This window comes from Castor canadensis, chromosome 1 (genome assembly GCF_047511655.1).
Source record: "Castor canadensis chromosome 1, mCasCan1.hap1v2, whole genome shotgun sequence".
Classification (NCBI taxonomy): Eukaryota; Metazoa; Chordata; class Mammalia; order Rodentia; family Castoridae; genus Castor; species Castor canadensis.
This window is the reverse complement of record NC_133386.1, coordinates 154,879,762-154,907,721: the sequence shown is the minus strand read 5'-3', so window position 1 is coordinate 154,907,721 and position 27,960 is coordinate 154,879,762. Positions and strand designations below refer to the sequence as shown.

The 27,960-nt window shown below is 47.7% G+C and overlaps 1 protein-coding gene and 1 non-coding gene across 15 annotated transcripts in view; both read left to right on the top strand.

Annotated features, from left to right (window-relative positions):
- Positions 1 to 16,427, top strand: part of Plekha7 (pleckstrin homology domain containing A7) — a 208,628-nt gene extending 192,201 nt beyond the window's left edge. For 10 of the 14 annotated variants that reach the window (XM_074042350.1, XM_074042269.1, XM_074042265.1 and 7 more), the window contains 10 exons: positions 35 to 261; positions 2,934 to 3,122; positions 3,220 to 3,337; positions 4,220 to 4,323; positions 4,782 to 4,976; positions 7,695 to 7,853; positions 10,933 to 11,066; positions 11,820 to 11,962; positions 13,259 to 13,369; positions 15,227 to 16,427. In XM_074042350.1, coding sequence (XP_073898451.1) covers positions 35 to 261; positions 2,934 to 3,122; positions 3,220 to 3,337; positions 4,220 to 4,323; positions 4,782 to 4,976; positions 7,695 to 7,853; positions 10,933 to 11,066; positions 11,820 to 11,962; positions 13,259 to 13,359 — 1,370 coding nt within the window. In that variant the 3' untranslated portion in view covers positions 13,360 to 13,369; positions 15,227 to 16,427. The remainder of the gene's footprint in view (positions 1 to 34; positions 262 to 2,933; positions 3,123 to 3,219; positions 3,338 to 4,219; positions 4,324 to 4,781; positions 4,977 to 7,694; positions 7,854 to 10,932; positions 11,067 to 11,819; positions 11,963 to 13,258; positions 13,370 to 15,226) is intronic. The other 4 variants (XM_074042298.1, XM_074042289.1, XM_074042274.1 and 1 more) reach the window with 3 other exon arrangements.
- A 5,587-nt stretch (positions 16,428 to 22,014) lies between these two features.
- Trnav-aac (transfer RNA valine (anticodon AAC)) lies at positions 22,015 to 22,087 on the top strand. The gene has a single exon. It is a non-coding gene; the product is annotated as a tRNA-Val (tRNA).
- Positions 22,088 to 27,960: the final 5,873 nt, after the last annotated feature.

Here is a 27,960-nt window from a genome sequence, read left to right as displayed (position 1 = left end):
TAATGCTGCACTTGTTTCATTCCATGCCCTTCAGAGAGAAAAACGGTGCCTTTGTTCCCTCACCTGCCTGTGCCTTCACTCTCGACTTCTGAGAGCAAGCCTCCCCCACAGCCCAGTCCTCCCACCAGCCCAGTGCGGACCCCTCTGGAGGTTCGGCTCTTCCCACAGCTGCAGACCTATGTGCCGTACAGACCTCACCCACCCCAGCTGAGGAAAGTGATGTCCCCTCTTCAGTCACCAACTAAGGCAAAGCCCCAAGTGGTAAGTTATGGTGACTAGATGCTGAGTGCCTTTGTTTCCTCTCTGGCTGATGATTGTCCCCCCTCTGTCCTGAGATCACCCCGTCTTGGGGTAAACTTGGGAAAACTTTGGGAAGTTGGGAATCTGAAGTCCTGAGTCCTGAGCAGTTAAGTCTTGTATTTACCGTGCCATGTGCCTTGGCCTCTCTAGACAGGTAGAACCATGAGAGATGGTCTTGTATCACCCTCCCATTTTGCAGTTAGAAAAAATTGAGGCCCAGCAAGGAGGAAATGACTGTGCTGAATAGGGTGGAACTGATGATCTGCACTGTGCAGAGAGGTGTCTGTCTGTTGGTGAGGGTGTCCCCATGCAGGGCTCCAGGCAGATCTGCAGAGGGCTTATCAGCTATTACATGGCCTGATTAAAACACAGGAGTCCCCTGGCACTCACCATCTACCTGCTTCCAGCCGTGGCCAAGGGCCCAGTGTTGGAACCAGGTATAGCCTGTAACCTACCAGAAAATCTCTTAAATTTCTTCTTGGGATCTCCTTTGTAATCCCAGATAAAAGGGGCAGACTGGAACACCAGCCATAAAACACCAAACAAACAGCAGAAATATCTTGAGTGGATACCTTCTCGTGTAAGGCAAGGGGCCCATGAGCTGGGGTGAGGACCAGAGGGAAAAAGTACTAGCATGAGACCCCTGGATTTTAGCCCTTGTTCCTTCATTGTATTCTTGAGCAAGCCCATTCTTTTCCTGAGCCTCATCAGTTTCCCTAGAGTAGATGATCAGAGAGGCTCCTCTTCCCAGCTTGGTCATTTGTGGCTCTCAGGCAGGGCTTTTTCAGGTTAGCTGAGTATCATGGTCCACAGGGGATCTTCTCTCCTTTCCTCTCCTCTCCTTGTAATATGTGTGTGTTTACCAGTTTTGCCAGTTTGTGTTGTTGGTTGCTTGTTTTAGTATTTGTTCTCATGAAGCAGTAATATCCTAAAAATGACATAAAATAGGATTATATAACTTAATCAGTAATGATAAAGGGACCACTCATAATATAATATACCAAACCCAGACTAACAAGTAGAAACTTGCCAGCAATGAGATATCCTCTGGGCTAGGTCTCCCTTCCCAGTCTAGCCCCACCCTCTGCCTTTCTGCCAGAAGTAACCATGATCTTGAGTTTTTGTATTATAATTGCCTTGCTTTTTTCTTGTCATTTGGCTACCTGTTTTGCATCCCTAAACACTTTAATTTTGCAGCTATATAACACTGAGCTCTTTTGTATCTTTCATCTTTTCTTCAGCATTGTATTTGTGGGATTTATCCACATTGTTACAAGTAGTGATGGGTCTTTCATTTTTATTTGGCTTGTTTTCCTAAATTTAATTTCATTTTTTATTAGATAGTAATCTCAAGAAAAACAAAAGTTTTTTTTTTTTTTTTCATTTTTCTTTTATTATTCATATGTGCATACAAGGCTTGGTTCATTTCTCCCCCCTGCCCCCACCCCCTCCCTTACCACCCACTCCGCCCCCTCCCGCTCCCCCCCTCAATACCCAGCAGAAACTATTTTGCCCTTATCTCTAATTTTGTTGTAGAGAGAGTATAAGCAATAATAGGAAGGAACAAGGGGTTTTGCTGGTTGAAAAACAAAAGATTTTTTAAAAAAATAATATAATAAAATCTCTCCCACCCTCTATCTCTAAACACTCTGTTCTCTCCAGTCATAGCCAGTCAGTGGTTATGTTTCTCTTTCTGGGAAACTTTATAGAAATTGGTGGTTCCTGTATCTTATTAGGTTTGGAAACTGCTGATCCTTGGTATCTTAGGCAGATGGCTTGCCTTGGACACATCAATGAAGTGCATTGCTCTTAAAAAAAAATCTGATAAACCTTTGCAGAACAAACTTGAACTGAGCGCTTTTCTGAACTCTGCAGATTTTTGAAGAAAAAAAAAAAAAGCCAAACCAGACTAGGAAACTCAGAGTTTAGGAGGACAGAGGAACCATGGTCATTAGTGGGTGTTCATGGCAGTCAGGCCCAGACTGCTGATTAGAAAAGAACCACTGCCATCAGAGGGCCCAGGAAGAGAGTTACATTCGTTATATCTCAGGAGGGGATCACTCGCCTGACTGCCTACTCTGTCCAGTCAGGAAGGAGGACATAGTTTGTAACCATGCACATTTCTAAGAGAAAGGACAGGCAGATATCCTTGTTCTGGGATCCTTGCTCTGCTGAAGGATCCAGAGTCTGCAGGGCCAGTGAGTCAGCTCAGACTGAGTGCTATGTGGTGGGGTGGGTGTCTGTTCTCCAGGGTAGGTACTGACATCAATTCAGAAGTGACACAGAGTTAGCAGCCTACCTCCCCTGTGGTGCATGCCAAGGAAGGGGATTGGCGATGTGGCATTGTGCCAAGAGTATGGACTGAGGAGGTCTGGTTCTGGAGTTGGGGACATGAAATATACAGGCAATACTTTGAAAAATAGGAAACATGTGAGTCGAAGGGAAGAACAGAGTTGGAGCTTTGTAGCTTCACAGCTTCTTCAGAGGTAATACTCACACTCCTGGCTGATCTGGTCACATTCTTTGTCTCTGAAGTGGTTTGTTCTTGCTCTGTAGGCATGACAGTGCCACTCAGCAGTCTTCCCTCCAGCTCCATCCCATTGGGCAATGGTTCTGGTTCTCTTTCTGAGCAGGAAGACGAGGCACCTCCCAGGCCCCCACTCCCTGAACTCTACAGTCCAGAGGACCAGCCGCCTGCCGTGCCACCTCTGCCAAGGGAGGCCACCATCATCCGGCATACATCTGTGCGGGGCCTCAAGCGGCAATCAGATGAGAGGAAGCGAGACCGGGAGCTGGGGCAGTGTGTGAATGGAGACTCAAGGGTGAGTTGGGAGGACCCCTGAGTTGCCCACTGAGTATGGGGAGGAGGAATGTTGGGTGATGCTGAGTGGGTGTGACAGTCTCAGACTCTGCCCACAGGTGGAGCTCCGGTCATATGTTAGTGAGCCTGAGCTGGCCACCCTCAGTGGGGACATGGTTCAACCCTCCTTGGGACTCGTGGACCCTGAGAGCAGATACCAGACACTGCCAGGCAGAGGTAAGGCAAGACCCTCCATGGAGTGTTTCAGGAAGCCCACCACTCCACTATACTGTTCTCAACTGCAGCCTATACCTTGCACCTCTGCTTGTAGCTCTGGCCTAGACATGGGCTGTGAGAGAGAGGACCTGTCCTGCCTTTCTCCCTCTGACCTGCTTCCTGATGCTCTTCCTCTTTTACTACATCTCTCCCCAGGAGCAATTCTAACAGCAATTACCATAAAGCCTGACTCTGTTTAAACACTTGATATACCTCATCTTCAACAATGTTGTGAAGGAAGTGCTATTCGTATTCCTACTTTGGAAATCAGGAAACTAAGAGCACCAGTTAGCTATCTGTAAGGGAGTGAGGAGAAAATCCCAGGGCTCTGACTCTGGACTGCTGTAGGAAGAAGGCTGGGGTGCTGGTGACTGCTATCAGCAAGACCATCTCTGGTCATCCAGATGGTTTTTTTCCTCTGGAATCACCCCATGACCCCAATGAATCCTTTCTTAAACACAGGTTCTCCTCAGTTAAGCACCTTTTTGCTGCCCTCCCTTATCTCAAGCTCAGGATATGCCTGGAAGCAGAGGGATAAAGGGCACTCGTACTCCTACAACCTCTCTACTTGTTCAGCCCAGGGCTTCTGCATAGAAAGGAAGCCTAGGGTAGTTCACAGATCTTCAGGGAGACTGTCCCTTACTGGGGAAAGAGGGTACCTCTAGGCTCACCCCTCATCCTCTACCTAGGGTCTTTCTCTTTTAGGTCCTGAGGAGAAAGAAGAGAGAGTCAAGTGGGTTGTTGGCTGGGCTCTCTTGGACCCTCACGGAAGTGGGGATCATTAGGAATGGGCTAAGGTCTGTCTATCGCACTAATACCCTTGACAACTCTTTCTTTCCTAAGGGCTCTCGGGGTCCACATCAAGACTCCAGCAGTCATCCACCATTGCTCCCTATGTCACACTCCGGAGGGGTCTAGATGCTGAAAACGGCAAGGTGACTTTCCCTGTAAGGGGCCTAGAGATCCTGTGAACCCTAAGAATGGCTTCTGAAGTGTCCTCAGCCCTTCAGGAGCTCAGGGTCCCTGTCACTCTTGGCCTACAAGCAAGGCCATTATCTTGACCTGTTTATTTTTCAAGGACCCCACACTTATCTCTAGCCTCTTGGGGTTGGAGGGAGGTCAAGAAGTCTATACCCTGGGTTCACCCTAGTCTGCTGCACATGTGCCCAGCTGAACAAGCCTGGGCCTCAGTGATGATATCTGCAGAATGGGGTGCTACCTAGAAAGCTTATGAGGGCCAGGAACATCGTGGTGCTTAGAGGAAGTGGTTATGTATGGCCAAGAGGAGCCCTACTAGCGTGTGTGTGATGGAGTGAGAAAGACCAAGAATGGGGATGAAGCCAGCAGGGTGGCTGCCCTCTGTGTTTGCAGCTCAGTGGGTCTGTGTCTTCTGCCTTCTTCTTAGAGACCCAAGAGTGCCTTGGAGCGCCTGTACTCAGGGGAACACCAGCGGGGCAAAATGAGTGCAGAGGAACAGCTTGAACGCATGAAGCGGCACCAGAAGGCCTTGGTCCGGGAGCGCAAGAAGACACTGAGTCAAGGAGAGAGGACAGGCCTGCCCTCGTCCCGCTACATCAGCCAGTCTGGAGATCTTGGCTCAGTATGTTAGGCAGGCGGGGCTGGGAGCATCGTTTCCCTCAAGCTGAGCAGAGCTTCCCTAAGTCTCCCAAATACAGGCACTTCGCACCCCCGAGTGAGTGGGCTGTTCGTTGACCTGGGTGTTTGAGAGAACATCCCATGGGCTGTTTGTCCACAATCCAGGCTGCATGTGTGAGCTGGTCAGAGGGTGACCCAGAACCAGAGAAGAAGGGAGGATCTCACAGCAGAGGCCTAGGATATGAGAAAATATCCAGCCAGTTCTTCAAGCCAAGCATGAGCGGGGCCTCTGCAGATGTTCAGAATCTCTCAGCTGAATTAAGATTTGGGAATATAAGGTACAAGAAGTAGAGGCAGAAAATGGTGATAGGGTTTGAGGAGAAGTGCAAATCAACCAGTCAGCCTTCCAAACTTCTAAGCAACTGAGGAGGAGGCAACTGAGCAAGAGTTGGTGCCCTTCTACTCTGAAGGATGGTGGGCTTCCACAACCTATGGTGCTGAGGCCTCAGGTGCCCCGGAGTGCTGGGGACTCGGTGCTTCCCCCTGGTGGTACTCCCTGGAGCTGCACCTGCCCACCATAGCCTTATATCCCTTTTGGAAACATTCCATTTGACTTTTGGGTTTGGCACCCTGTGTTACCCTAGCCCTCTAGCCTGACTGTTCTTTCCCTAATTCGTTGCACAAGCTCCTTCGCTTTTAGTGATGCCGCTCATTGCCTCTCTAATCCTGCCTGATTGTGTTTACAGACTCTTCTGATTTGCATTGAACATTGTCTAACTGGCCTGTGCTGTTTGTTACCAGGCTTGTAATGGCAGCTCTTGTCTCCCTAGCCTAGCAGGCACCCCCCAGATGTGACTCAGCTTTCCCCCCGCCCTCCTTTGTGCAGGCCTACTAATGCATAATTCACTCATCCCAAAAGCTGCACTGCAGCCTAAGCCAACCCACTGCCTGAGAACCACAGTCACTGGCAGAGGTCTAAGCATTGTGAATTTATTAAAATTCATGCCTTATACTCAGTAAACATGAACTTCAGAGAGTACATGTTTGAATAAGTTCTACAAAGTCTGAGGTTGTTTGGTTTTAATTCTTCCCGTCCATCACACAGTTTCTTACGGAAGACCTTTTGTGTTTCTGATACTTAGTAACTTGAATGGATAGCAAAATAAACTGTGTATTCAGAAGACCTCTGCAGCTGTTAGCTCAGACACCAAAGGGTAGAACCCTGGACAGTCGTACCTTTCAAATCTGCAAACCTGGTAACTTTTAAACATGATAAGCAAATGTCATAATGTGATAACACTGACCTTTTTTCAACGTGGGGTCTCAAATGTAGAGGTTATCTAAAAACTGCAACTTGAATACCTTGTAATTTTTCTCTGAAAAAAAGGACGTGTAAGTCTCTGCATCAACGCCAATAAATGTGCTGCTTAATAATGATGGATTGGCGTGGTTCTTCCCCAGGGCACTTCATAGAGTCCAGTGAACTTTTCTTGTGTGTGGAAACAATCAGGCTGGGTTTAAATGAGGACTTGTCTCTATTTGGAGTACTTGTGAGCGTGTAAGAAAATGTGCATTTTGTGACTCATTAAATTAATTCATTCTTGAACTTCAACTGCCTGATCTTTTTAAACTAATTAGACAACCATCACTCAAGATTGATTACATTGGTTTGGAGTCAGTATTGAGAGCTTGTGCATGAATGGGTGAAATGTGCTGATGAGGCTATGGGTTTGGGGTTTTGGAGGGACTCAAAGAGGTAATAGGATAAGTCATGACCACTGGGCTTTATGAGGTGGTTGGAGTAGGAGTGGAGGGAAATGGTCTGGGATGAGTAAGCATCTGCTTTTCCTGCTCAGCCGTAAGCCTGTTCTATTCTTAACAACTAGCTTTGTGGTCAAAGGCCTGTGAGTGAACAGAAGTCACCTGAGAGTTGTACAGTCATACTTGGATCTTAAAATGGTTGGTTTAGATTTTCCCCTCTTGTGAGAAACGCTTGTTCCAAAGTTGATACTGTTAAGCAGCCTTAGAACTACTGCATTTGATTTAGCATTTTAATTTTACATGATTTGGTTTTTCTTCTAGTTTAAAGAAAACATCTGCCCCAAATAGATACTGTCTTATACAGTAGTTTATCTTCATCACTAGTTCTAGCTTGACCCTGCTTGAACCTCCCCAGTCCTGCTGTCATAGTTTCACCCACCCTAGATCCTGTTGTACCTGATAGAGAGGCTCTTAATTATATTTACTTGGAAGGGCTATAAAGGAGGTTTTTTTTTTCTTCCCATTATTTCTGAACCCAAGGCATATGAATCCTGAGTGAGAAAGCCTTCTATGAGCTGTGGGGCAAAGGAAAAGGCTAATCCATTCTCTGGAGCTCTGTCCCAGATTCTGTTTTGGGCTTACCTTCTCAGACCTGGGAGCATCCTGGATCCCTGTGACCTGTGGACCACTGTGAGCCTAAAGTCATGGGTCTTAGACCTGTGCCCTAAGGGTACACCTTTGAACTCTCTTAGGACCCACATCAGAGAACAACCAGAAGTCTAGAACAGGCCATGTGAAGGAGACAGAGGCCTTGGTCTCTGTTATACATAGCTTTTCCAAAGCAGGTCATAGATCCATCTTCCAAAGGGCTCCATGCCTACAAGGCCCACCCAGAAGGGGACAAATGTGATACTCTGCAGTCAGGAAGTGACTGCAATTAACCCTCTTGTTCTGTTGCCAGTGGAAGCGAGAGCAGGACTTTGACCTGCAGTTGCTGGAACGGGCCATGCAAGGGGAGAGGAAGGACAAGGAGGAGAATGGCTGGTTGAAAGTGCAGGCCATGCCTGTCACAGAGTTGGACCTGGAACCTCAAGACTATGACTTGGACATCAGCAGAGAGGTGAGGGCAGGGGCTACCTTCATGTCCCTTAGAAGGTGTGGCATTTCAGGCTCCAGGCTGATCAGCAGTCCCATGAGAATTTTGTCCTGAATAGGAACAAGGCTCAGCTTCACCATGACCCAAGAGAATGGTTGCATTGATGGCCTTGCGAGGCAATAAAAGGAGCCCAGGTGTTTTGGTTAACATTCAAATTTATCTCTGAAACTGGAACAAATTGCAACTTCTCGGTGCCTCAGTTTCCTCCAGAGTGAAGTGAGTGTAGTGAGGATTAAGTGACTCAACACACTCCCAGGAGGTTTAGCAGGAATCTGAAAGCCTGGCATGGAGTAGGCATGTGGCTGCAGTAATTATCGTTAGGAAATATTCCCTGGAACACCAGGATCTTACCTCACAACAGGTCAGGCAGGCTGACTTGGGTTATGAGCAGGTTTGAAAAATCACAGGTTAAATTTCCAGCCATCACAGGAGAGCACAGTTCTGGTTTGAATTCTTCTGCTGCCCTCTCGTGGCTTGCATGCATCATGACAGGACAGGCCCAGGAAAGCAAGTGAAGGTCTCTGTACCCAAGGGAAGAGAAAGGAAATTCAAGGGATGGCAGATTTAGGATCTTTAGACACTCATGGTCTCCTGTGGCCTGCATTGTGCCATTTGTATTCTCTGCATGGCAGTGTATTACACCTGCTTGGCTCATATCTGTATCCCTAGCATGGGGCTGCCACATAGTAGGTGCTCTGTAAGTATTTGCTGGAAGAAGTCCATAAATGCCCAGAAAAAATTTGTACAAGAACTTGGCCTTCCCTGAAACTGCATGAGAGGGAATGTTCTCATCACGTGAAGGATGGATTTCTGTGATTCCTTAATACAGCTTCCCCATGGATCTGTCTGATAGGAGATAGGTACTTTGAGGGCCAAAGAAGAGCTATGCTTCTCAGTGCCTTCCTCCTGGGTTTGTTTTTGTTTTTTTTTTTTTTCCTTCTTTTTTTCGGTGCTGGGGACCGAACTCAGGACCTTGCACTTGCCGGGCAAGCGCTCTTCCACTGAGCTAAATCCCCAGCCCTTCCTCCTGGGTTTTTCATTTTGTTTTCTTTTTTGGTTTGGTCGGTTTTGGGTTTTGGTTTTTTTTTTGGTTGGTTGGTTGGTTTTGTAGTGCAGGGGATTGAACCCCGGGTCTCACACTTGTTAGACAAGTGCTTTATCACTGAACTATGTCTCCATCCCTTTTCCTCCTGTCTTTAAGGAACCGGGGCAGGAGCACTTACTAATTGATTTTGCCAGCCATGTCTGCCTGTCTTGGTAGGTTAGGAGCCCATGGGAGTCTTTGAAAACAGAAGGACACTGTGCAGGCAAATAGATACCTATGGAGTTGCTGGGTTCTCAGGTCGATTTGGGCTCCCGTGGATAAAGAAGCCAGACGTCTGCCCCCAGACCTTTTCTCTGGCACCAGGAACAGTCAAAGGTCTCAGCTTTCTCACTCACAAAGAATTTCCACATACTGCCTTGGCAGTGCAAGTGTGGCCCATAGTGTCCTTGCTGGCCCGCCTGTCCAGAGAAAATTGTCCTTCCTTATCTCTAACCTAAATCCTTCCTGCTACAATGTAATCTGCTTCCTTCCTCTAGATCTGTCCTCATTGGGAATAACAGAGAAGAGTTTATTTCTTGCCATCTTTCAGTAAAATGCAATGGCTGCATGGGTTTAAATCTGATGACTGAGAATACAATCAGCCTAGTCAAGAACAAAGAAAACTACTTTGGGGCTGATTAGGGTTGTAGTTTGGGGAAACAGTTCAAGGAGTCCTGAAAGTGTTTTACAAAATGGCACCTGTACTTACAGCCTTAGAACACAAGGGAATTGGTCAGGAATTACGCTTGATGCTAGCAAAAATAAAGGTGTATTATAAGAAGTGGATGGGGTGAGGTCTGAAGTACAGAAGGTCATCAGTGTTTCAAGAGCCAGCTTACGTTCCAGTGGGGATGTCTGCAGTCCAGCTCAAAACATCAGTTGCAAATGTGCCTGAGGTCTGATTAACGATGACCTCCTGGCTCGATTTTACATGCCTCAAAACAGTTCTACTCCATTTTTTTCCCCTTGACAAATCTATGACCATATTAATACTGCCCCAGAATTAGATTTAGTTTGCTTTGTTGTTGTTGCTGCTGTTTGGTGGTCCTGGGGTTCGAACTCAGGGCCTCACACTTGTTAGGCAGGTGCTGTACCACTTGTGTCATTCCACTAGTGGGTTTAGCTTATTTTTAGGATCTCCAGCTAACCCCATTTTAATGTGAGTGTGCAAGAGTTGCCTTTAGTGTTTTCATCCCTGAGCAAGATTTCACCAAGCTGTTTGCTACTGGTAGATACTGGAGGTGGGTGGAGTTCAGGGCCACTTTTCCTGGAAAATAGCAGATACAGTATAGCTGTCCCCTATCTAGATCAGAAGAGCTTTTGTAGGGCAGATAGCACTATCACTTCCTTTCATCCTTTTATCTGTTTATCCATTATCCATCCATCAAGGAGGATTTGCTGAAGGGCTACTAAGTGCCAGGTCCCTGCATTAGATGGTGGGAGGTAGCAAACAGAAAATGAGAGGTGTGGGAAGGAGAATCAGGGAGGCTTTTTGGGATGAGGTTGCAAGGATAAGAGTCATTAAAACAAAAGAAGAGTGTGCCAGGCCAGGGAAGAGTAGGGAGAAAGGCCTGTGGTGGAAGAGGCACTAGAGGAACTGGTGAACTGATGAAGCTGAGGACATGGGGTTAGATCACTAGGCCTGGAAGGTTGCACTATGGATTATTATTTTTGTCCTGAGAGCTTCAGTGCAGTTGTTTGCCTTGTCCTTCTTTTCCCTTCCCTTCCCTTGGACTACAGGAGGTTGTCTGTTGCAGCTGGAAGAACATGGGCTGTGGTGTCAGACCCAAGTTCAAACCCCAAATCTACAATAAACTACATCAACTAATTTTTTGATCTTAGCAAGTTACTTCACCTCTGTGGACTCTGTTTACTTCCTCATGGTGAGATAGGCAGGCAGGTCCCAAACCAGAACATCTGAGTCTTCCCTTCCACCTCACCTCCTGGGCTTCTCCCCAGCTGTCCAAACCAGAAAAGGTCTCCATCCCTGAGCGGTATGTGGAGCTGGATCCCGAAGAGCCACCCACCCTTGAGGAGCTGCAGGCGAGGTATCGAAAAGCTGAGAAGATCCGAAACATCCTCACCCGGTCAAGGTCAGCCCTTGCTTGCTCAAGTCTGGATAGCCCACTAGCCCTAGTATGTCAGCCATGAGGGCACATGGGGCAGACTGGCTGGGTACATGTATTGCCAAACTTTATCTCAGATGAGCTCCAGTCATTGGCGAGGGTAGGCAGATACTCAGATCAGCAAAAAAGCTTGCCTAGGTCACCTGGAAAGTCATGAAATACTCAAGAGAGGGCCCCTGTTCTGAGCCCTCACCCCTGGATCTGTCCCAGGGACTCTAGAAAAGTGTGAGAAGTAGAGCTAGGCATGGCAGTGCTTGCTGGACCTAGGTAGAGATCAGCTCCAATGATGTTCCTCCCAGCATGTGGTCCCGTGCTCCCTCACAGAGACCCATAGATCAGAGCTAGTGGCCCCAATCTTGCCCTGAAGGTGCCATAGGCTTTGCCCACTTCCTTGGACACTGACCTGGGACCCTAAGAAGTAGCTTTTCTGTCCCATGAGCCTCCCCTTGAGAGCTAGGTCAGCTACTTAGTGTCTGAATTTATCAGGAACCTCCAGCTGCAGGCCTCCTTAACACAAGGTCTGTGGTTCTCTAAAAATAGCAACAAAGCTGTGATCGTTAGGGTGTTTGGGGAGACGCATGCACTCCTTTATCTCAGAAGAAAGTCCACAATTTGTGTCTAATGCTCCCCTCCCAAAACAAAAATTTTGAGACCCTCCAGGCTCCTGAGATTTATGCCCAGGGTAACGAGGGCCCATAACCTGCTCTCTGGCCCCTGCAGCATGTGCAACCTGCAGCCAACATCAGGACAAGACCGTAACAGCCTGGCTGATCTGGACTCGCAGCTACAGGAGCAGGAACGCATCATCAACATCTCCTACGCCCTGGCCTCTGAGGCCTCCCAGCGCAGCAAGCAGGTGGCAGGTAAGGCTATGGGCGTCAGCCTTCTAGGTCTAGTTCCTGCCCTCTGCTCCTTGGGGCTTAACTCAGCATGGCCTATCCCAGAGCTGGGGAGTCAGTGGAAGTTTGCAATTGAGGGCCACTGGTGTGTTCTCTCACCTACAGGGGTCTTATCCCAGGAGAGAGAGGTGCTGCTATTCAACTTCAGGTTTTTCAGGCTCCTGAGTCAAGGGGCCAGAGCTAAAGTTCCTTTCCTTATAACAAAACCAAAGCCACTTTTTACCATGTCAGAGGGTCCTGTGCCAGAAAACAGGGTCCAGGAAGTGAGGCTTTGCTTGGCCAATTGGAAAGAGTATCACCATGGGGGAGGAGCATACGCTTGTTAAAAGGCTGCTTTCTCTCAGCAAGAAGGACTCTAGGCTCCTCCCTCCACCCACCCCTCCCTCTGTGGGGAGGGGTGCCCTCATAGTCCACCTACTGCTGTTTTTCCCCCCAGTGCAGAGGTCACTGTGTGTCTAGGTGGTGTCCCTGGTCAGTTGTGCTCCTTCTGGGATGGAGATAGTCATGGAGCATGAAGTGATATCAGTCTCTGAGAGTCCTCCATTCCTGGCCACAGAGTCTAAAAGTGGCCAAAGGTGGGGCCTGTAGGTCTCTGTTATGGGGAGTTGGTTATGGGGAGTGTGGTGTGGGGAACAGAGCCTTGCATTGCTCTGGAGGCCATGGGAGGGACCAATGACAGAAGAGGGGCCAAAGTCTCAGCAGAGGCCTCTTCTCTGTCCCCATACCCTGATCCTGCAGAGTCCCTGAAATCCCTGCTGCCTTCACTCCCTTTGAGGGTGTACTGAGTGGGTGAGAGGTGATCAGTGTGGTGTTCTGTGGCTAGGGACACAGAAGGTGGCCCTCCAGACCCTTCTTCCTAATGACCCTGGAGCTCATCCCAGCACCCTTTGAACTCCTCCCTATATGACACCTGACCTCCACAGTGCCCTCCTTTTTGCTGTGCTTGCTCTAACTCTTGGATTTGTTCCCTTCTGCATCCTTGCCACAGTGGACAAGCACTCCAACCCTAACACCCTTCCTTCAGTTGGTGGGCCTTTCTCACCTCCCACTCAGCGATGATCGGCACCTTTCCTCACTCTTGCTCTTTCCCCCGTCTCAGAATGTAGAAGGAACCATAAGCAATCCAGGCCCCATGGGTCTGACTTCAGGCCCAGGTCATTAGTGGGAGCACTGGGGCTCAGTCCTGCCAAGTTGGGGCATTAGGTATCGCGGAAACAGATGAGTCTAACACACTGCTTGATTCCTGTGTGCTCCATCTAGCGCAGCAGCTGGCCCTCTTCCCGCCTAAAGCCCCTCTGTCCTCCAGGACGGTGCCACCTTACCCCCCCTTAAGCAACGGACTCCACTACACCTTTGTCTAACACCTTCCAAGTAAGAGCCCATTCTGGCTGCCTGTGCTGCTCACTGCCCTGCCTAGTCTGAGCATGCCCCTCCTCCCTCCTGCTGCTGCTGAGTTGACTGCAATGAGTGCCGCCTGCTAATGCTTCCTCCACTGGCACTGCGGCCGCTGGGGGAACCCACCCGGATGGCAGGCAGGTGGGGGAGCTGGTGCTTTTCAGGAACTCAGGGACCCCAACAGAGAATCTGTGGCTCAGGCCCTTATCTTGCTGAAATCTCCAGAGCCCAAGCTGCATCCATCCCAGGCTGCTTCTGTCCCCAAGGGCAGCTTGATCCCCTATAGACCGGCACAGCCCATACTGCCAGCCTCTGAGGTTGAAGAGTTAGATCTTGGCCTTTCCAGGCTTCAGCCAAAGAAATTAAAGAACTGGAAGACTGGAAAAGGTCCAGGTTGACAGATGACAAAACTGAGGACCAGTGAGGATCTGGGCTCACTTCAAGGTCACAAGCATTGGTGTCAGAGCAAGGACTGGGACTGCTCTTTCAGTCACTGAGCACTTTAAGGAGGGGAGAAAGCCATGTGAACTTGGCTCTTGGCCAGGCAGGATGTTCCCTGATGCAGCTGGTCAGGGAAGGAGCAATAGGCAGGAGCCAGTAGGCCTGATGTCTGGTCTGTCGGGAGCATTCAAGGCCTGGATCTGCTGCTGCTGAGCTGGTTGCTTCACTTGGACAGTGGAGGGCCAGACTAGAGGTCCTGCAGGCCGTCCCTTACCTAATGGTCCGTCTCATCATTTTGCAAAACATTTCCCCCTCTTCCCTTTATACGTTTGGGGTTAACCTTGTTCAATGCCTGCTATGTGCCAGGCATGGTGCTGAACATCACTCTTGATCGGCACAACAACCCTATGAAGACATTTTACATCTTCATCGTACAAATTAGGAAACAAAGCTCAGAGGGACTTGCCCAGGGAGTCACAGCTTGTAAATGTCAGGGTTCAAAGCCCTTTGATGTGAGCCAGAGCCTTTGTTCTCCATCACTACTCGTGGGCTAATCTGGGTTGCCCCCAAGAGCTCTAGGTGTCTGAAAAAGAGAGTGAATTGAGGGACAGTGTTTGTGTTGCTGGGGGCAGGGGCATGATTTTTGGCAGGTGTCCTCCAGCCCAGATGCGTCCCCAGCCTTGAAGCAGAGTCAGCAGGCCCAGGAGCCTGAAGGCAGAACAAAGAAGCCAGCCTGATTGAGCGGGGCTCTCAGGAGGTGTGGAGCAGAGACCCATAACTGAAGAACCCCAGGGAAATGCTCCAGCTGGGTCCTTTGTAAAGGCCACAAGAAACTGTGTGCAGTTTCCTCTTAGAGGTCTGAGCAGGGTGACACTGTGGCTTAGGTATAGAAGGCAAGAGAGAGGCTCTCTTTCCCCTGCCCTCACCCCCCATGGCCTTGTGTTAGGCCTTAAACATGTTTTTCAGAGCACACCTGCATTCTTCCCTGCACAGCTTCAGTAGGAGGCAGGGATGACCAATCTATGTTTAAATTAGAAAAATGAGGCACATGGAGGCTGAGTTAACCAGTCACCCAATAAATGAGAGATAGAGCCATAAGGACCCCAAGAGTCTTGCCCAGGTCCTTTGCCCTACTGCACAGGGACCCAATTTAGAAGCCACCATGTGTCTGGTACAGTTGCTAGAGGTTGAGGGGGAGTTGAGGACCAGTACCCATGAATCCTAGAAGCTGAGGGTCCCATGGCAGCGGCCGCATTGCCTAAGCCCCCTGCTCTTCTGCTCTGTCAGCCTCTCTGCCATCCCCTGTCATGTATGCAAATATACCCACTGCACACTCCCCAGACATGAACAAGGCTCTGCCAGCCTCTCATTGCCTCCTGTGCTTTCTGTCAGCCCAGGCAGTGACTGACCCGTGACCCCGTGTACAGAGAAGCCTGAAGCCAGGGGCCGAGTGGAACCAGCTTCCTCCCAGGAGATCAGCCTTTCTGCCCCCGCGGGAACCCTTCCAGCTGAGCAGGAGTTCTGGCTGAGGAAGGAGCAGCCCACCAACCATGGGGCATCGTGCATAGGGCTTGGTCCTAACACATACCCACTTGCTTTAGTTCAGACTCCTTTTTACGTGGGACAAAGGCACTTTTGATACACATCATAAAATACTGACACTGAATTTTAGAACCAGAATATATTTTATAATGTTCACCTCAAGGGCTGAGTGGCTGGAAAGGTGAGTCTGCAGTGTTTTATAGCTGCACATACAGATTCAGGGACTACTGGGATATTGATGGAGGTTGGGGAGAAGGGCAGGGCAAGCCGAGGCCAATTGAACTGCCAATGAACTCAGGTGAAAGTTGGATTTGAGAATGCATTTCCAGTGGGCTCCAGCATGAGGCATATTGGCATGCTGTCCAGGAAAAGAGCCTGCAGAGATCAGTGTCCCTGACCTGGTGACCAGCTCTGAGTTCAGCTCTGCCGGGATGGCACATGGAACCAGTCCGTGCCTTGACCCTTGGCTTTGGTTTAGGGGTAATAAGTGTTCAAGAGTTTTGGGCTCCTCAACTTCTCAGAAAGAAAAAGCAGTTTGTTGTCATTAAAAAAAAGAACAAAAAACTTTGAAGTACAAAGATGAGAGGAAGTAACTTTATTGTATCAGAGCAATAAACTCCATATCGGGTGGCATCTACCTAAAAACCTCTTACTGAATGCCAACCCTCCAGGCAGGCCATAGCAGAACCTTTGCTGTCCATCCTAGAGAACCCCAGGTCAGCTTCTCTAGGACTTGGGTCTGGTGGCAGGACAGGCAGGGTGCTTGTCAGCAGCAGGGCCACGATGACAGGACTTTGACCTGACTTCCAGCCCCAGGTGAGGAGGCTACCAAGCCAGATGCAGTGTTTGTGGTCCTTTAAGTCGTCTCATGATATTCTGCATACAGGAAACGATATTTAAAAGGAAAAAACAAAAAAAACCTCCATTGGGTGGAGCCACATTGTAAGTGAAAATTTGTCTTTGACTATGCTCAGAAAAAAAAAAAAAAAAAAGAATCTTGAATATATTTAGAAGTTGCCGTCTATTTTTAACTAACTCCATATGCTGCCAGTATCAACTTCATGACATTTGCCAAAATAAAGTTTTATTTTTGCCTTTTTAAGATTTTGTTGGAAAAATGAAATGAATATTTTGCAAGATAAAGTTAATTTAAATAAAAGTGTAATGGTTTGCAAAAAAAAAAACCAAAAACAAAAATGTGATGTACAGATTAAAATATTAACCTGATATATTTCCTGTTTCTTGCTGACTGTTCTCTCATGATGGCCTGTGTTCATTCTTTTCCATTCACCTGTTTATGTTCACCTATGAAGTCTTTCCTGGTGACAGCTCCTTGACACTTGAGTGATTTTGGAGTCCTGGGGGAAAAGGAGCCTGGGTTTTGAGCCTTTGGCTGGTCTTCAGCAAATGCTTGGGATGGCCCCCAGCCCACCCCACCCCACCCCACCCCACCCAAGTCAAGGAGTCGCCAGGCTGTGGACTCCTGTGTGAGGCCGGCTTGGCAGGCATATTGCAGTCCAATCCAAGACAGCACAGGGGATGCTACAGGCCCCCTTCCAACCCGCACACCACCAGCTCGCTCCAATGAAGCGGGTTAGTGACGGACCACTGCAAACTGGATTTGTATTTAATTCATTTTGACTTGCGATGTATGCTTAAAACAGAAGGCAGGAGGCCAGTTCGGTTGAGGGATGTGTACATTTCCAAGTTTGTTGTTATGGCAGTTTTTCTCTACTGCCAAGAAGAGCATCAGAGGTTTGGAGTGACTTTCCAAGTATTCAAACTAGGGAAAGTAGATTCCAAGGCATTCTGGACAAAGGATACTGCTGCTTTTTTAGCCACTGATCTTTTTAAATTTTAAAATAAAAAGTACTCTCTAGTTTTAAAACGTTATTTGGAGATGTTGCCATAACAGATGAAAGGGGTGGGGTTGGGGATAATTCTATAACTGAGTGCAATGGTCTCCAAAAAAAAAAAAAAAAAACCCACAAGAGGTAGTAACCACCCATAACCAACCAACAGCATAGCCATCTGTAGACATTTTCTCAGTGAAAATATGTCCATGGTTTCATACTGTTGGCCTCAGTTTCTGTTTCACACATACAGCCCTGCGTATGAGGGAATATGGCAACTAGCTGCTGTTTCCAGAGTGCTCCACCAGGGAGGAGGGGTAGAGTGTCCTATGAGAATCATGGCCCAGATTTTAATCTTCCAAGACTGTGACAGGCCTTCATTCAAATTTAGCAGAAAGCACTCATGGTTCAGAAAAGGCGCGTGTCAGCTCTATCTGTGAAGGAGCAGCATGGCCTGGCTTTTCTCAACCCCTGAGAGGACTACGTTCAGGAAGGTACTTGTGACTGGGTACACTCCAGGGTGGGGACAACTCTGCAAACTCCATGTGGCCCCACAATTCCTTCCAGGGATACCCTGGGTCTGAGCAGAGTTTTAAGTACTGGGGTTTGCAGTTGGCAAAGTGATGTGAATGTGTTCTGCATCTGTTCATTGACCTCCATCCTAACTTTGACCCAGGGTCACATGGGCCCAGCATGTCTATCTAATTTTAATAAGGACCAACACATGTATTTCATGATGTCTCAAACAGAGATTAGGAATAAAATCTTTTCCTAATCCACTTGAACCTCTGGAACTGTGAGTATTCTCAACAAGTCTAGGGTATTGCTTCAGTGATGACGTGCATATAGTTTACGAGTACACACAAAGATGTGCCAGACCAATGTGGGTGTTGGAAACAACCGTCTTGTTTTGTCCCCATCGTTCCCTCCGTGCCTGCCTTGGTGTCTGGCTGTGGCGTGTAAACTGCAGTGGGCCCTTTCCTTCCCCTCGGCTGGCTTCAAGTAAGCCGGGGTCTCCTGTTTTTCTGGCTCTTTTAAGTGCCCACTGGCTCTCTCCAGGAGCCTACAGGGCTTCTTGGTTAGCTTGGGGAGGCAAGGCGTGTGGACAAGGGGGTGAGGTGGTTATAGACCCTCGCTCAGCCAGACATGGGCCCATGTTGTCTCTGGGAGTTTCCTGCAGCTCAGTACTCCATGGTAAATCCTTCTGTGTTCACACCTAGGGTGGAAAAGAAGAAGCAAATTATTTGTCTAATCCATAAATCACATTTCTGAGACATAGCAGGCCAGTGCTGAGAGCCCTTTGCTTCCATCTCAGCATCAGACACAGGGCTTTGCAAGGGACTTTGCCAATGTGGGTTGTGCGACGTTATGAAAAGAACAAAGGGACCAGGCTGGGGAAGACATGAAAAATGGCAGCCCCTCCCAGCACAGTAAACACGCCATTGCTTTGCCGCCTCCACTCAAAGGCTACCACTTTCATTGCTCCCCTAGCAAAGGAACCTTTCTTCAGAGCGAGTGGCAGGGTACAAAGGCAGAGCACAAAATGTGTGCACATCACAGTCCCTGCAATTCTGTTTGAACAGCATATTGATTGGGTCTGACCCTGTTACATTTTTCCCTATTATTTGAAAAGGTGCATCTAAGTGTAGTGAATTGAACCAGCAGAGCTGAACTTTGCATGAAAACTTCCTGAGGTATTTCTTTAGTTCAAAGCTTTTGAATTTTAAAGGGCATTTTTAATATGTGTCTGTTGAGTAATTCTCTGCCACAGCCCAACAAGCCATGTCAAATGCAGATGAGGCTGGAGAGGGAGGCTGGGGTGAAGGCAGAGGCTGTGGTTAGAAGGTGTGGACCAGCCTGGCCTTGGGGGAGATTCAGGCTTTGGGGAGAAAGGCTGCACTCCAGCTTGGGAGTATCTCAGCCCTAAAAAGGACCTCTCTGAGCATACTAGGGACAGTGTAGCCACAGGAAAGAGGCTTCACAGCTGAGCTACCTGAGCCTCTCGCCGCCGATAGTTGCAGGTGATTTTCACCTGTGCTCAGAGCTACATTTCAGTCTTTCACTGATTTGATACCTGTGGATGGTTTGCTAGTTTTGTGGGTTCCTTATGCCATCGTGGCCCAAGGCCATGAAATTATCCATGAAGTGTCATTCCCCTCCACATGTAGGGAAGCTCTGATGACCCCCTGAGAACTGGCTTCTTGTAGGTCTGAGTCTGCAGTTGTCCCCAAAGGCCTTTTGACTCTAGGAAGTACATCCGTCATTGACCCAGAATTCAGGCTCCGGCAGAACTGTGCCTGAAAGGGCTGGAATATTAGGTCCTATACTGAAAAAACCCAGGGCTTGGACATCTTAGCAAAATTCTTTCAGCAAAGGCCCTGCCAAACCTCCAGCCTAGAAGACAGTGGATTGTGGGAGTCGTCATAGGGTCAGAATCACAAAAACTGGTTTTCTGGGTCCATCTCTGCTCACAACTATGGGACACTAGCCCCCTTCAGATTCCTCCACTTTGTTCTGGGAGTCCTTAGGCGTGATCCACGTATACCCTGAGATTTGTTTCTAGACTTTCATTTCCAGGTCTTCCTTCTGTGACCTGTTTCTAGAGCCACTAGCTGGTGGGCACAAGGAGTTCCTGATAGAACAGTAGCAACTTAGATTTCATGGCATATCCCGTTTTGTTCACCATGAAGGGCCTTGGGTGGTGTCTCATCGTTATCTCTGGGAGTCTCTGGACATACATCAGGCAGGTTGACAACAGTCCTCTCAAGTTTGAGTTTTCCCACTTGCAGCTTCTAGATGTCTGCTGGCCATGAAGGTGCTCCAGGGTGGCCTCTCATTCCAAGCTCCTGCCCCCTTCCCCAGGCTGCAATCCCCTAAAGTCTTGAAGAGCGTTTCTCTCTGTTGTTCTCCCTGGCCAAACCCAGGCTGTGGTCTGTGCACTGATGGGAGAGGTCCATTCCCTTGGTTTATGTCTCCTGGGCCCCATAGCAGGGCCGCCTATGCTCAGTTCCTCGGAACCCTGAGGACCTGTTCCTCTGCGTCTGCCCGGACTCTCTCCCCACAGGACACAGCAACATCCTGTCTTCCTCCCTCCCTCCCTCCCTCCCTCTATTTCTTTCTCTCCCTCCCTTCTTCAGGACTCTGCTCTCCTTCACTGATCGATTGCTGTGAGGTAAATTGTCCAAATCTTAGTGGCTTGACACCACAATAGTTTATTTTCTCTTGTGATTCAGCAGCTAGCTGGGCTCAACTGGGCAAATCTTCAGCTCCATAAATTGAAGCAGGGATTAGACTGTCCAAGGTGGCTTCTTCACTCACACGTGTGGCACCACAGCAGGGATGGCTGGATGAGCTGGGATGCTGGGTATCACCACCTCTCCACTGGCCTCCATGCAGCTGCTTGGTCTTTTCTTATAGCATGAAGGTCTCCGGGTAGCTGGACTTTTATATGATCTGGCTTCCCAGAGAAGCCAAGCTGCCAGGCCTTTAAAAGTTAGGCCTAAGCCAAGCTTAGTGGCATATGCCTAAAATCCCAGCACTTGGGAGGCTGAGGCAAGAGGATCTCAAATTGAAAGCTAGCCTTAGGTACATATTGAGATCCTGTCTCAGAACAAAAATCAAAACTGGAATTGGCATGGTATCACTTTCACGTTCTCAATTGCTCAGAGCACAAACTACACAAAATGGTATGGTTTCCATGACCCTTGCAGTTATTGTCTGAATATGTTGACCACAGGCTTATGTGGTGAGCACTTGGTCCCCAGATGGTGGTGCTGTTTTGGGAGATGGTGGCCTAGCTGGAGTAAGTAGGTCACTGAGATCATGCCTTTGAAGGTTATACCTGGTTTCTGGTCCCTTCCCCTTTCTCTCACTTCATCCTGTCTACCATGAGGTAAGCAGCTTCTGCTATGCCTCCACTGCTATGGGCCCAGAATCATTGGAGTCAAGGATTATGGACTGAAACCATTAGCTAAAATAAATCCTCCCTCTCTAAAGTTGTCTTTCTCAGGTATTTGATCACAACAATGCAAAAGTAACTAACATAGAAAATTGGTACCAGAGGAATAGAGTCACTGTTAGGAGTAAACCTGACTAGGTACTTCTTAAGTCTTTGGAACTGGTTTGTGGGAGGAATTTGAGAACATTTGGAGATGCAGGATAGAAAAGCCCTAGAATGTTATAAATAAATGGGTGATTCTGGTGGGAGCTCAAAAGACCAGATGTTTATAGAAATGTGGACAGCAACGCTGTGTTCATGAGGTTTCAGGTGAGAAAAGGACTCTAGTGGGAATGGGGGTAGAGGCCATTCTGTCACACTCTGTAAAACTTGTCTACATTTTGTCCATGTCCTGAGACGTGGCATGAGGCTGAGTTTAAAGGTAATGGACTACTTAATCTGGCAGTCCAGCATTCAGTTTATGTGGTATGGTTTTTGCTGACTGTTTTTAGCGAGGTTTACATGAGAATCAGAAGCAAAAAGTGCAGAAAACTTGAAATTTGATCAAAAGTTGGGGCTAAGGAAGGCATGTTTTCTAAAGAGGAACCGTTAAAAAGCCAAGTGCTTTGCATCAGGACCACAGGAAAGATGGCTTGAGGGCATCTTGGGAATTGGCCAGATCCCTCCCATCTGAGGCTTAAGAATATAAGGGAGCTGGCACCACTGGTGGCTCACACTTAAAATCCTACTACTCAGGAAGCAGAGATCAGGAGGATCACAGTTTGAAGCCAGCCCAGGCAGCTAGTTCATAGACCCTATCTCCAAAATCCTCAACACAAAACAGGGCTGGTGGAGTGGCTCAAGTGGTAGAGCACCTGCCTAACAAGCATGAGATCTGGAGTTCAAACCCCAGTGCCACCAAACTTGGCTTTGAGAAGAGAGCTCCAGGCACCTTGCTTGCACAGGGCTCCCTAGGGAAAGTGTTTCCCTGTGTTAACTCCCCCCAGACACTCAGAGTCCACTGTTGCTGCAGTCTTATTAGCTACCACTCAAGCTGGCAGCAGACAGTGGTGTCCTCTATGTTATGCTGGTTTTGCAGGCATGCAGAATGGAAGAGTTGTGGGGTCATGAAGATTTCCCCACAGATTTCAAAGAAGAGCCTGGGAGTCCAGGCAATGTGTGGCATTGCCCAAAAGGGCAATGTATGATACTGTCAGGATGAAGCCTAAAAGTCAGTGGAGACCCTAGGATGTTGGAGATGCCAGGAGCGTGGAATTTCTGCTCGGGTAATGAAATGGGAGAGTGTGGGTGGCAAGTAGAGCCATTCCAAGAGAGGGGCCAAGTATCTAGAACTGGCAAGGCCATAGGGCAGGGTTGCCCAAGCCTGTGGCGCTCACATCATAGCACTACACTCCCCAGATGCCCTCAGAGAGCTACAGGATTTAACATTTGCCCTGCTGGGTTTAGATTTGTTTAGGTTCCATTCCTTCTTTCTATGCCCCCATCCCTCTCTTTTGGAATGGGAATATTTACTCTTTGCCATTATAACTTGAAAGTATATAATGGTTTTTTTTGGACTGGGAAATGAACCCAGGGCCTCATACTGTGCAAGTAAGCACTTTACCTGTAACTTGTTTTTTTATTTTACAGGGGCTCACAGCTAACAGTCTGCCTTGAGCAATGTTGGAAGTATTCAGGCTTTGTGGGCTCTCGGAGATGGGTAAGTTTTGCATCATAAGGTAACCATGGGCCTCCGGTCGAGGGCAGGCAGGATGCACGTGAAATGCCCCACAGCCCCACGCGGTGAGCACTCGGTCCCCAGGTGGTAGCACTATTTTGGGAGGTGGTGGAGATTTTAGCTGCAGGAAATAGGTCACTTGAGGAGTGCCTTTGAAGTTTATACTGTCCTGCGTCCCTTTCTCTCTCTCTCCGCTTTCTGTCCACCAAGAGGTGAGTAGTCTCTCCCACACGCTTCCACGGCCATGGTGTTCTGCCTCTCCGTGGGCCCATAATCAGTGGAGTGAAGGACTACAGACTGAGACCTCTAAAACCATGGGTTAAGATAAGTCCTTCCTCCCTTAAGTTGTCATTCTCAGATATTTGGTCCCAGTGACACAAAAGGAACTAACACACTTGCCAACCAGAGTACTTCTGCAATGCAGTCCTGCCACTCACAGCTGTCTCATGGGCCAGCCTTCCAGCTTCTGGGCCTGCCCTTTGCTCGGTGTGCAGCTCGTCACAAATGCTGGCTCCCTGCTGGGCGATGAGATGGAGAGAGTGGTGATCTGTGGTATCTGCCTCTGCCTTCCACCTCCCTACGTCTCACTAATTCCAGGAGGACTTGGCCTCAGGCAACAATGCAGGGTCTTAGAGAAGATGCTAATCAGTGAGCCCTGCTGAAATGTGAGAGTGTGTGACAGGTGTGCTGAGCACGGCTCTTGGGAGGAGGACATGGCAGAGGGGCCTTGGGATGCACAATCATGGTTACAATTCAGCACCACTCCCCTTCCTGAAGCTTTTGCACCGCTGACAGCGGTCATACTTGAAGCTCCATTAACATCAACTCAGAATCATTTCCCAGGCTATTTTGGCTAAGAACAATGCTGGTTACCATTTGTTAAGTGCATATTATGTTTTAGACACTTTGTGTTACGCTCGGTGGCAGACACAGTTATAACAATGTGCCCTCCACATTATCCAGCCACATACAGTCATTCCAAACTGTGTGTCCTATTCTCACCAGTGGACTGGAAACTTCCCAGACAGCCCCAGGAACAGGACAGTCTTGGAGAGTTCTGGTGTCATTGAGTGACACCTCTCAAAGGCACTACCTCTATCCTACAGACCTGCTGCCCATGCTTTTGGACCTTAACAGGCTGGGCTCCCCATCAGTAAACAGATGCTGGGAAGGAGGAAGTCCAGTGCAGAGACTCCATGCAGAGGCTCACAAGCACTCTACCACTTGAGCCACACTCTGGTCCTTTTTTCTTTTTTAAGTTTGTTTTTCAGAGAGGGTCTCTCGCTAATTTTCCCTAGGCTGGCTTCAAACTGCGATCCTCCTGTCTCTGTCTCCTGAGTAGCTGGCATAATAGGCATGCACTGCCTCAAATGCTGGTTTGCCAGCCCTGTGATCTTGGACAAGTTACCTCACCACTCCAAGCCTAAATTTCCTCATCTGTAAAGTAAGGAGATTATATTGATACCTACCACATCAAGATAGTGTAAGGATTAAATAAGTCAGTACATAGAAAATGCTAAGAACAATTCCTGGATCCATAGGAAGCACTAGAAATATATACATATCATAGAAATCTATAGGTATATAATTGTCTCCTGCACTTGTTATAGTCATTGAACACGCATCACATTTTTATTCTTTATTTACTTATGTATTGCAATTTTCCTTTATAAGAACAGAAGCTTCATGAAAGCAAGGACGTCATTGTCTTGTTTGCTATATCATCATTGTGCCCACTACAAGGTCTGCCAAAAACAAGGCATTGAGAAATAATTTGTTCCGTGAGCAAATGAATGAATAATGAAGCCAAGCCCAGTTGGCCAGGGGGACTTCTCTCTCACATGGCTGCCTGCCTCTGCTCTGCTGTGTGTCTTATACTGATGTCTCCAGAGAGCATCCCTAATTCCTTCTTTCCAAGTTCCTTGAGCAGTAGGTAAAAGCCACAAGTGTGGAATTCAAATCCACCCTTATTAACTCTATGACTTGGGCGAGTTGCTTCACACACATGCACACACGCACGCATGCATACTTCAGTTTCCTCATTTGAAAAATGATATTAATAACATCTACCTTTCCTGGGTCACTGTACCTCAATGAGGTCATTCTTAAGCACAGTCCCCAGCTTGGGAGCTCTCAATAAAAGTCCACTGGGCTGGTTTTGCTCAGGTCTGATCCTTTTTATAAATAGCAGGGCTCGAGGCGTTTCTTCCTCTTAAACCCTATCTCTTTTTCCTGGCTGGGCAGGAGATGCAGGTTTGGGGTCAGCTGCTATCACTCTGTCCTGGTCCTCCCACACACTGCTATTACAGGCAGTCTCCTACAGCAGGTAATGCAGTGGCCCAGCACTTCTAAAAGTGGGATTTGCAAAACCTGGCCACTACCAAGCGGCCTGCCTGGGCTCTCCGGGTGCTAAGGCTGGTCCTTGGAGGCCTTCTGTGGCTGTCCACCTGACATCAGACCAACTCGTGCAGTCCCTTTGATGTCAGTCCCAAAACTGGAGCCTTGTGCCCCACTCTGAGGACCTGGGCTTTGAAGTTGGCCTATAAATTGAGCTTTCAGGAAGAAAGTTGTCTGTTGTGCCTCAGAGCACAGCTGGGCCCTGTAAAGGCACACGTAGTGCCGTGAACATCTGATAAATAATTCTTTCTGGGCCCAAGAAAGAGTCGTTCCATTTAAGGGGGAGGAAAATTCCCTTGACCTTTTCATTGAAGTTGGGGGGGGTTAGTTAGAAGGTTTTCGTGTTTTCTCACTAAAGCCACATGGGGCAGGCAGGTTGTCTCTGAGAGCTGAACTCCAGTGACTGCTCTGCAAAGGCTCCCTATCCCTGACTTCTGACACCAGGTCCCCTTATTCTGCCCCACTCCCCAGCACCTCCTTGTCTCCCACCATGAGCCATGAACAAGGGGGAAAACTGGGTCTCTCATGGGAAGAAAAGCCTCAGCCTCTGGGGCAAACTGTCTGGGAAATGGCAGGACTCGGGCTAGTAGCTTTATCTTCTTCCAGTACTTGGCATGGTCAAGAGGTGAGGCAGAAAGGAAGATGCCCTGGATTTCCACCTGAAGGAGCCCCCAAAACAGACATGACCGACATGCACTGAGCACTTACTCAAGCCAGACCCTCAGCTAGGCTGGATTGATACGATGTGGGTTTGTATGTAGAAGCCTTTTTTTTTTCACCCAGGTGCTAGAGAGTGAACCCAGGGCCTCACGCTGGGCAAGCGCTCTGCCATTTGACCTGCAACCCTAGCCCTTTTGCTATGCATTTTGTTTTTGAGATAAGGTCCTTCTAGCTTTGCCTGGACTGACCTCAAACTCATGATCTTCCTGCCTTTACCTCCCCAAATAGCTGGGATTACAGGTGTGGGCCATCACGCTTGGCTAGAGGCCCTTCTTTGTAACAAAACGTAATGTATACACAGAAGGCAGGCGAAGTAACCCATGTAAAGCTCAGTGAGCAATTGTAAAGCCGGCGTCTGTGTAACCACACAGTCCAGAGACAGAAGCTTGCTAGGACTCTGAGAGTCTTCTTCCTCCCCTGCCCACTCAGCAGCCCACCTGCCCCTCCCTCTCTCTCTCTCTCTCTCTCTCTCTCTCTCGTGATGCTGGGTATTATTGAACCCATGGTCTTGTACAAGCTAAGCAAGCACTCTGCTACAGAGCCAAATCCCCAGCCCCTTATTTGCTTTTCATTAGTTTTACTATCTAAGCAGCCATTGCTAGAGACTGTGGCTTAGTTTGATTTGTTTCCTGAAATGTGCACAAATGGGATCATAAAGAATGTATTCCTTTGTGTCCACTTTCCCATTGAGCATCATGTTGATGGCATCCATGCCACTGTGGTTCACTCTTGCTGCTGTATCTTAACTCGTTCAATGGATATTCAGCTACCATTTTTCTCTTGAAAGGTCCTGCAAATGTCTGTTGAAGCGCATTTGGGTCTTTCCAGCTTAGAGCTACTGCAGATGCTGCTGCTATAAGTTAATGTATATTAATAAACATGAATTAATAATAGATATTATTATTATGTAATTCATAACAATTAATAATGTATTAATATCAATATATCATGTCAACATATAATTATATATTAATTATATAAGTATCATATTTTATATTATCATATAATATGTTACTATATTATATTATATTATTAATTAATAATTCTTAATTATACTAATTACATTGATATGATATATTAATGTTATATTATTATATATTATTTATATAATATATAATTATGTTATATATTGATGTATCATTAATACATAATATAATAATAAAATAATAACTGATAATATATGTTAATATGTATAGCTCCTGGCGCACACGCATTTATTTCTTTTGGTATATAGCTAGGTATATAGTTTCTAGGTCAGAGGATAAGTACATCTTCAACTTAGGCAGAAAGTGCCAAACTTGTCAACAGTTCTGATTTTTGCTCCTGCTATCTTCACTATGGTGGGCAGCCTCTGAGGCAGCCCGCGGTGATCTTCGTCTCTGGTATTTCATAGCCTGCATAATCCCCTCTCCATAGGTGTGGGTTGGAGCTAGAAATTCACTTCTATTGAGTAGATATGACAGAAGATAATACGATGTCACTTTCAAGATGATGTTACAAAAAGCCTGTGTTTTCCATCTTGGGCACCCTCCCTTGCTTCCTGACTTGTGTACCAAGACAGAAGCCATGTTGTGACATGACCTGTGGGGCACCTACCCAGCAAGGAACTGATGTCTCTGACCCATAGCCAGCAGGAGGACCTGAGACCAGCAGGGAGCCTCCAGTGGAGCCTCCCCGAGTCAAACCTTGAGACTGTAGCACTGGCTGATTACAGCCCAGTGAGGCCCTGATCCAGGCATCCCCAGGTGAGCCCAGATTTCTGATCTGTGAAATGGTGAGATAATCAATGTTTAGTGCTTTAAGCACTTAAATTCTGTGGTAATTTGTTAGACAGTGATGGATGATTACTAAAAGGTCACTAAAGCCCTTTGTTAGTTTTTTTTAAACTTAAAAAACTCGTGATGAGTATGAAGTAGGTTTGTTCCTATTAGTAATGCTG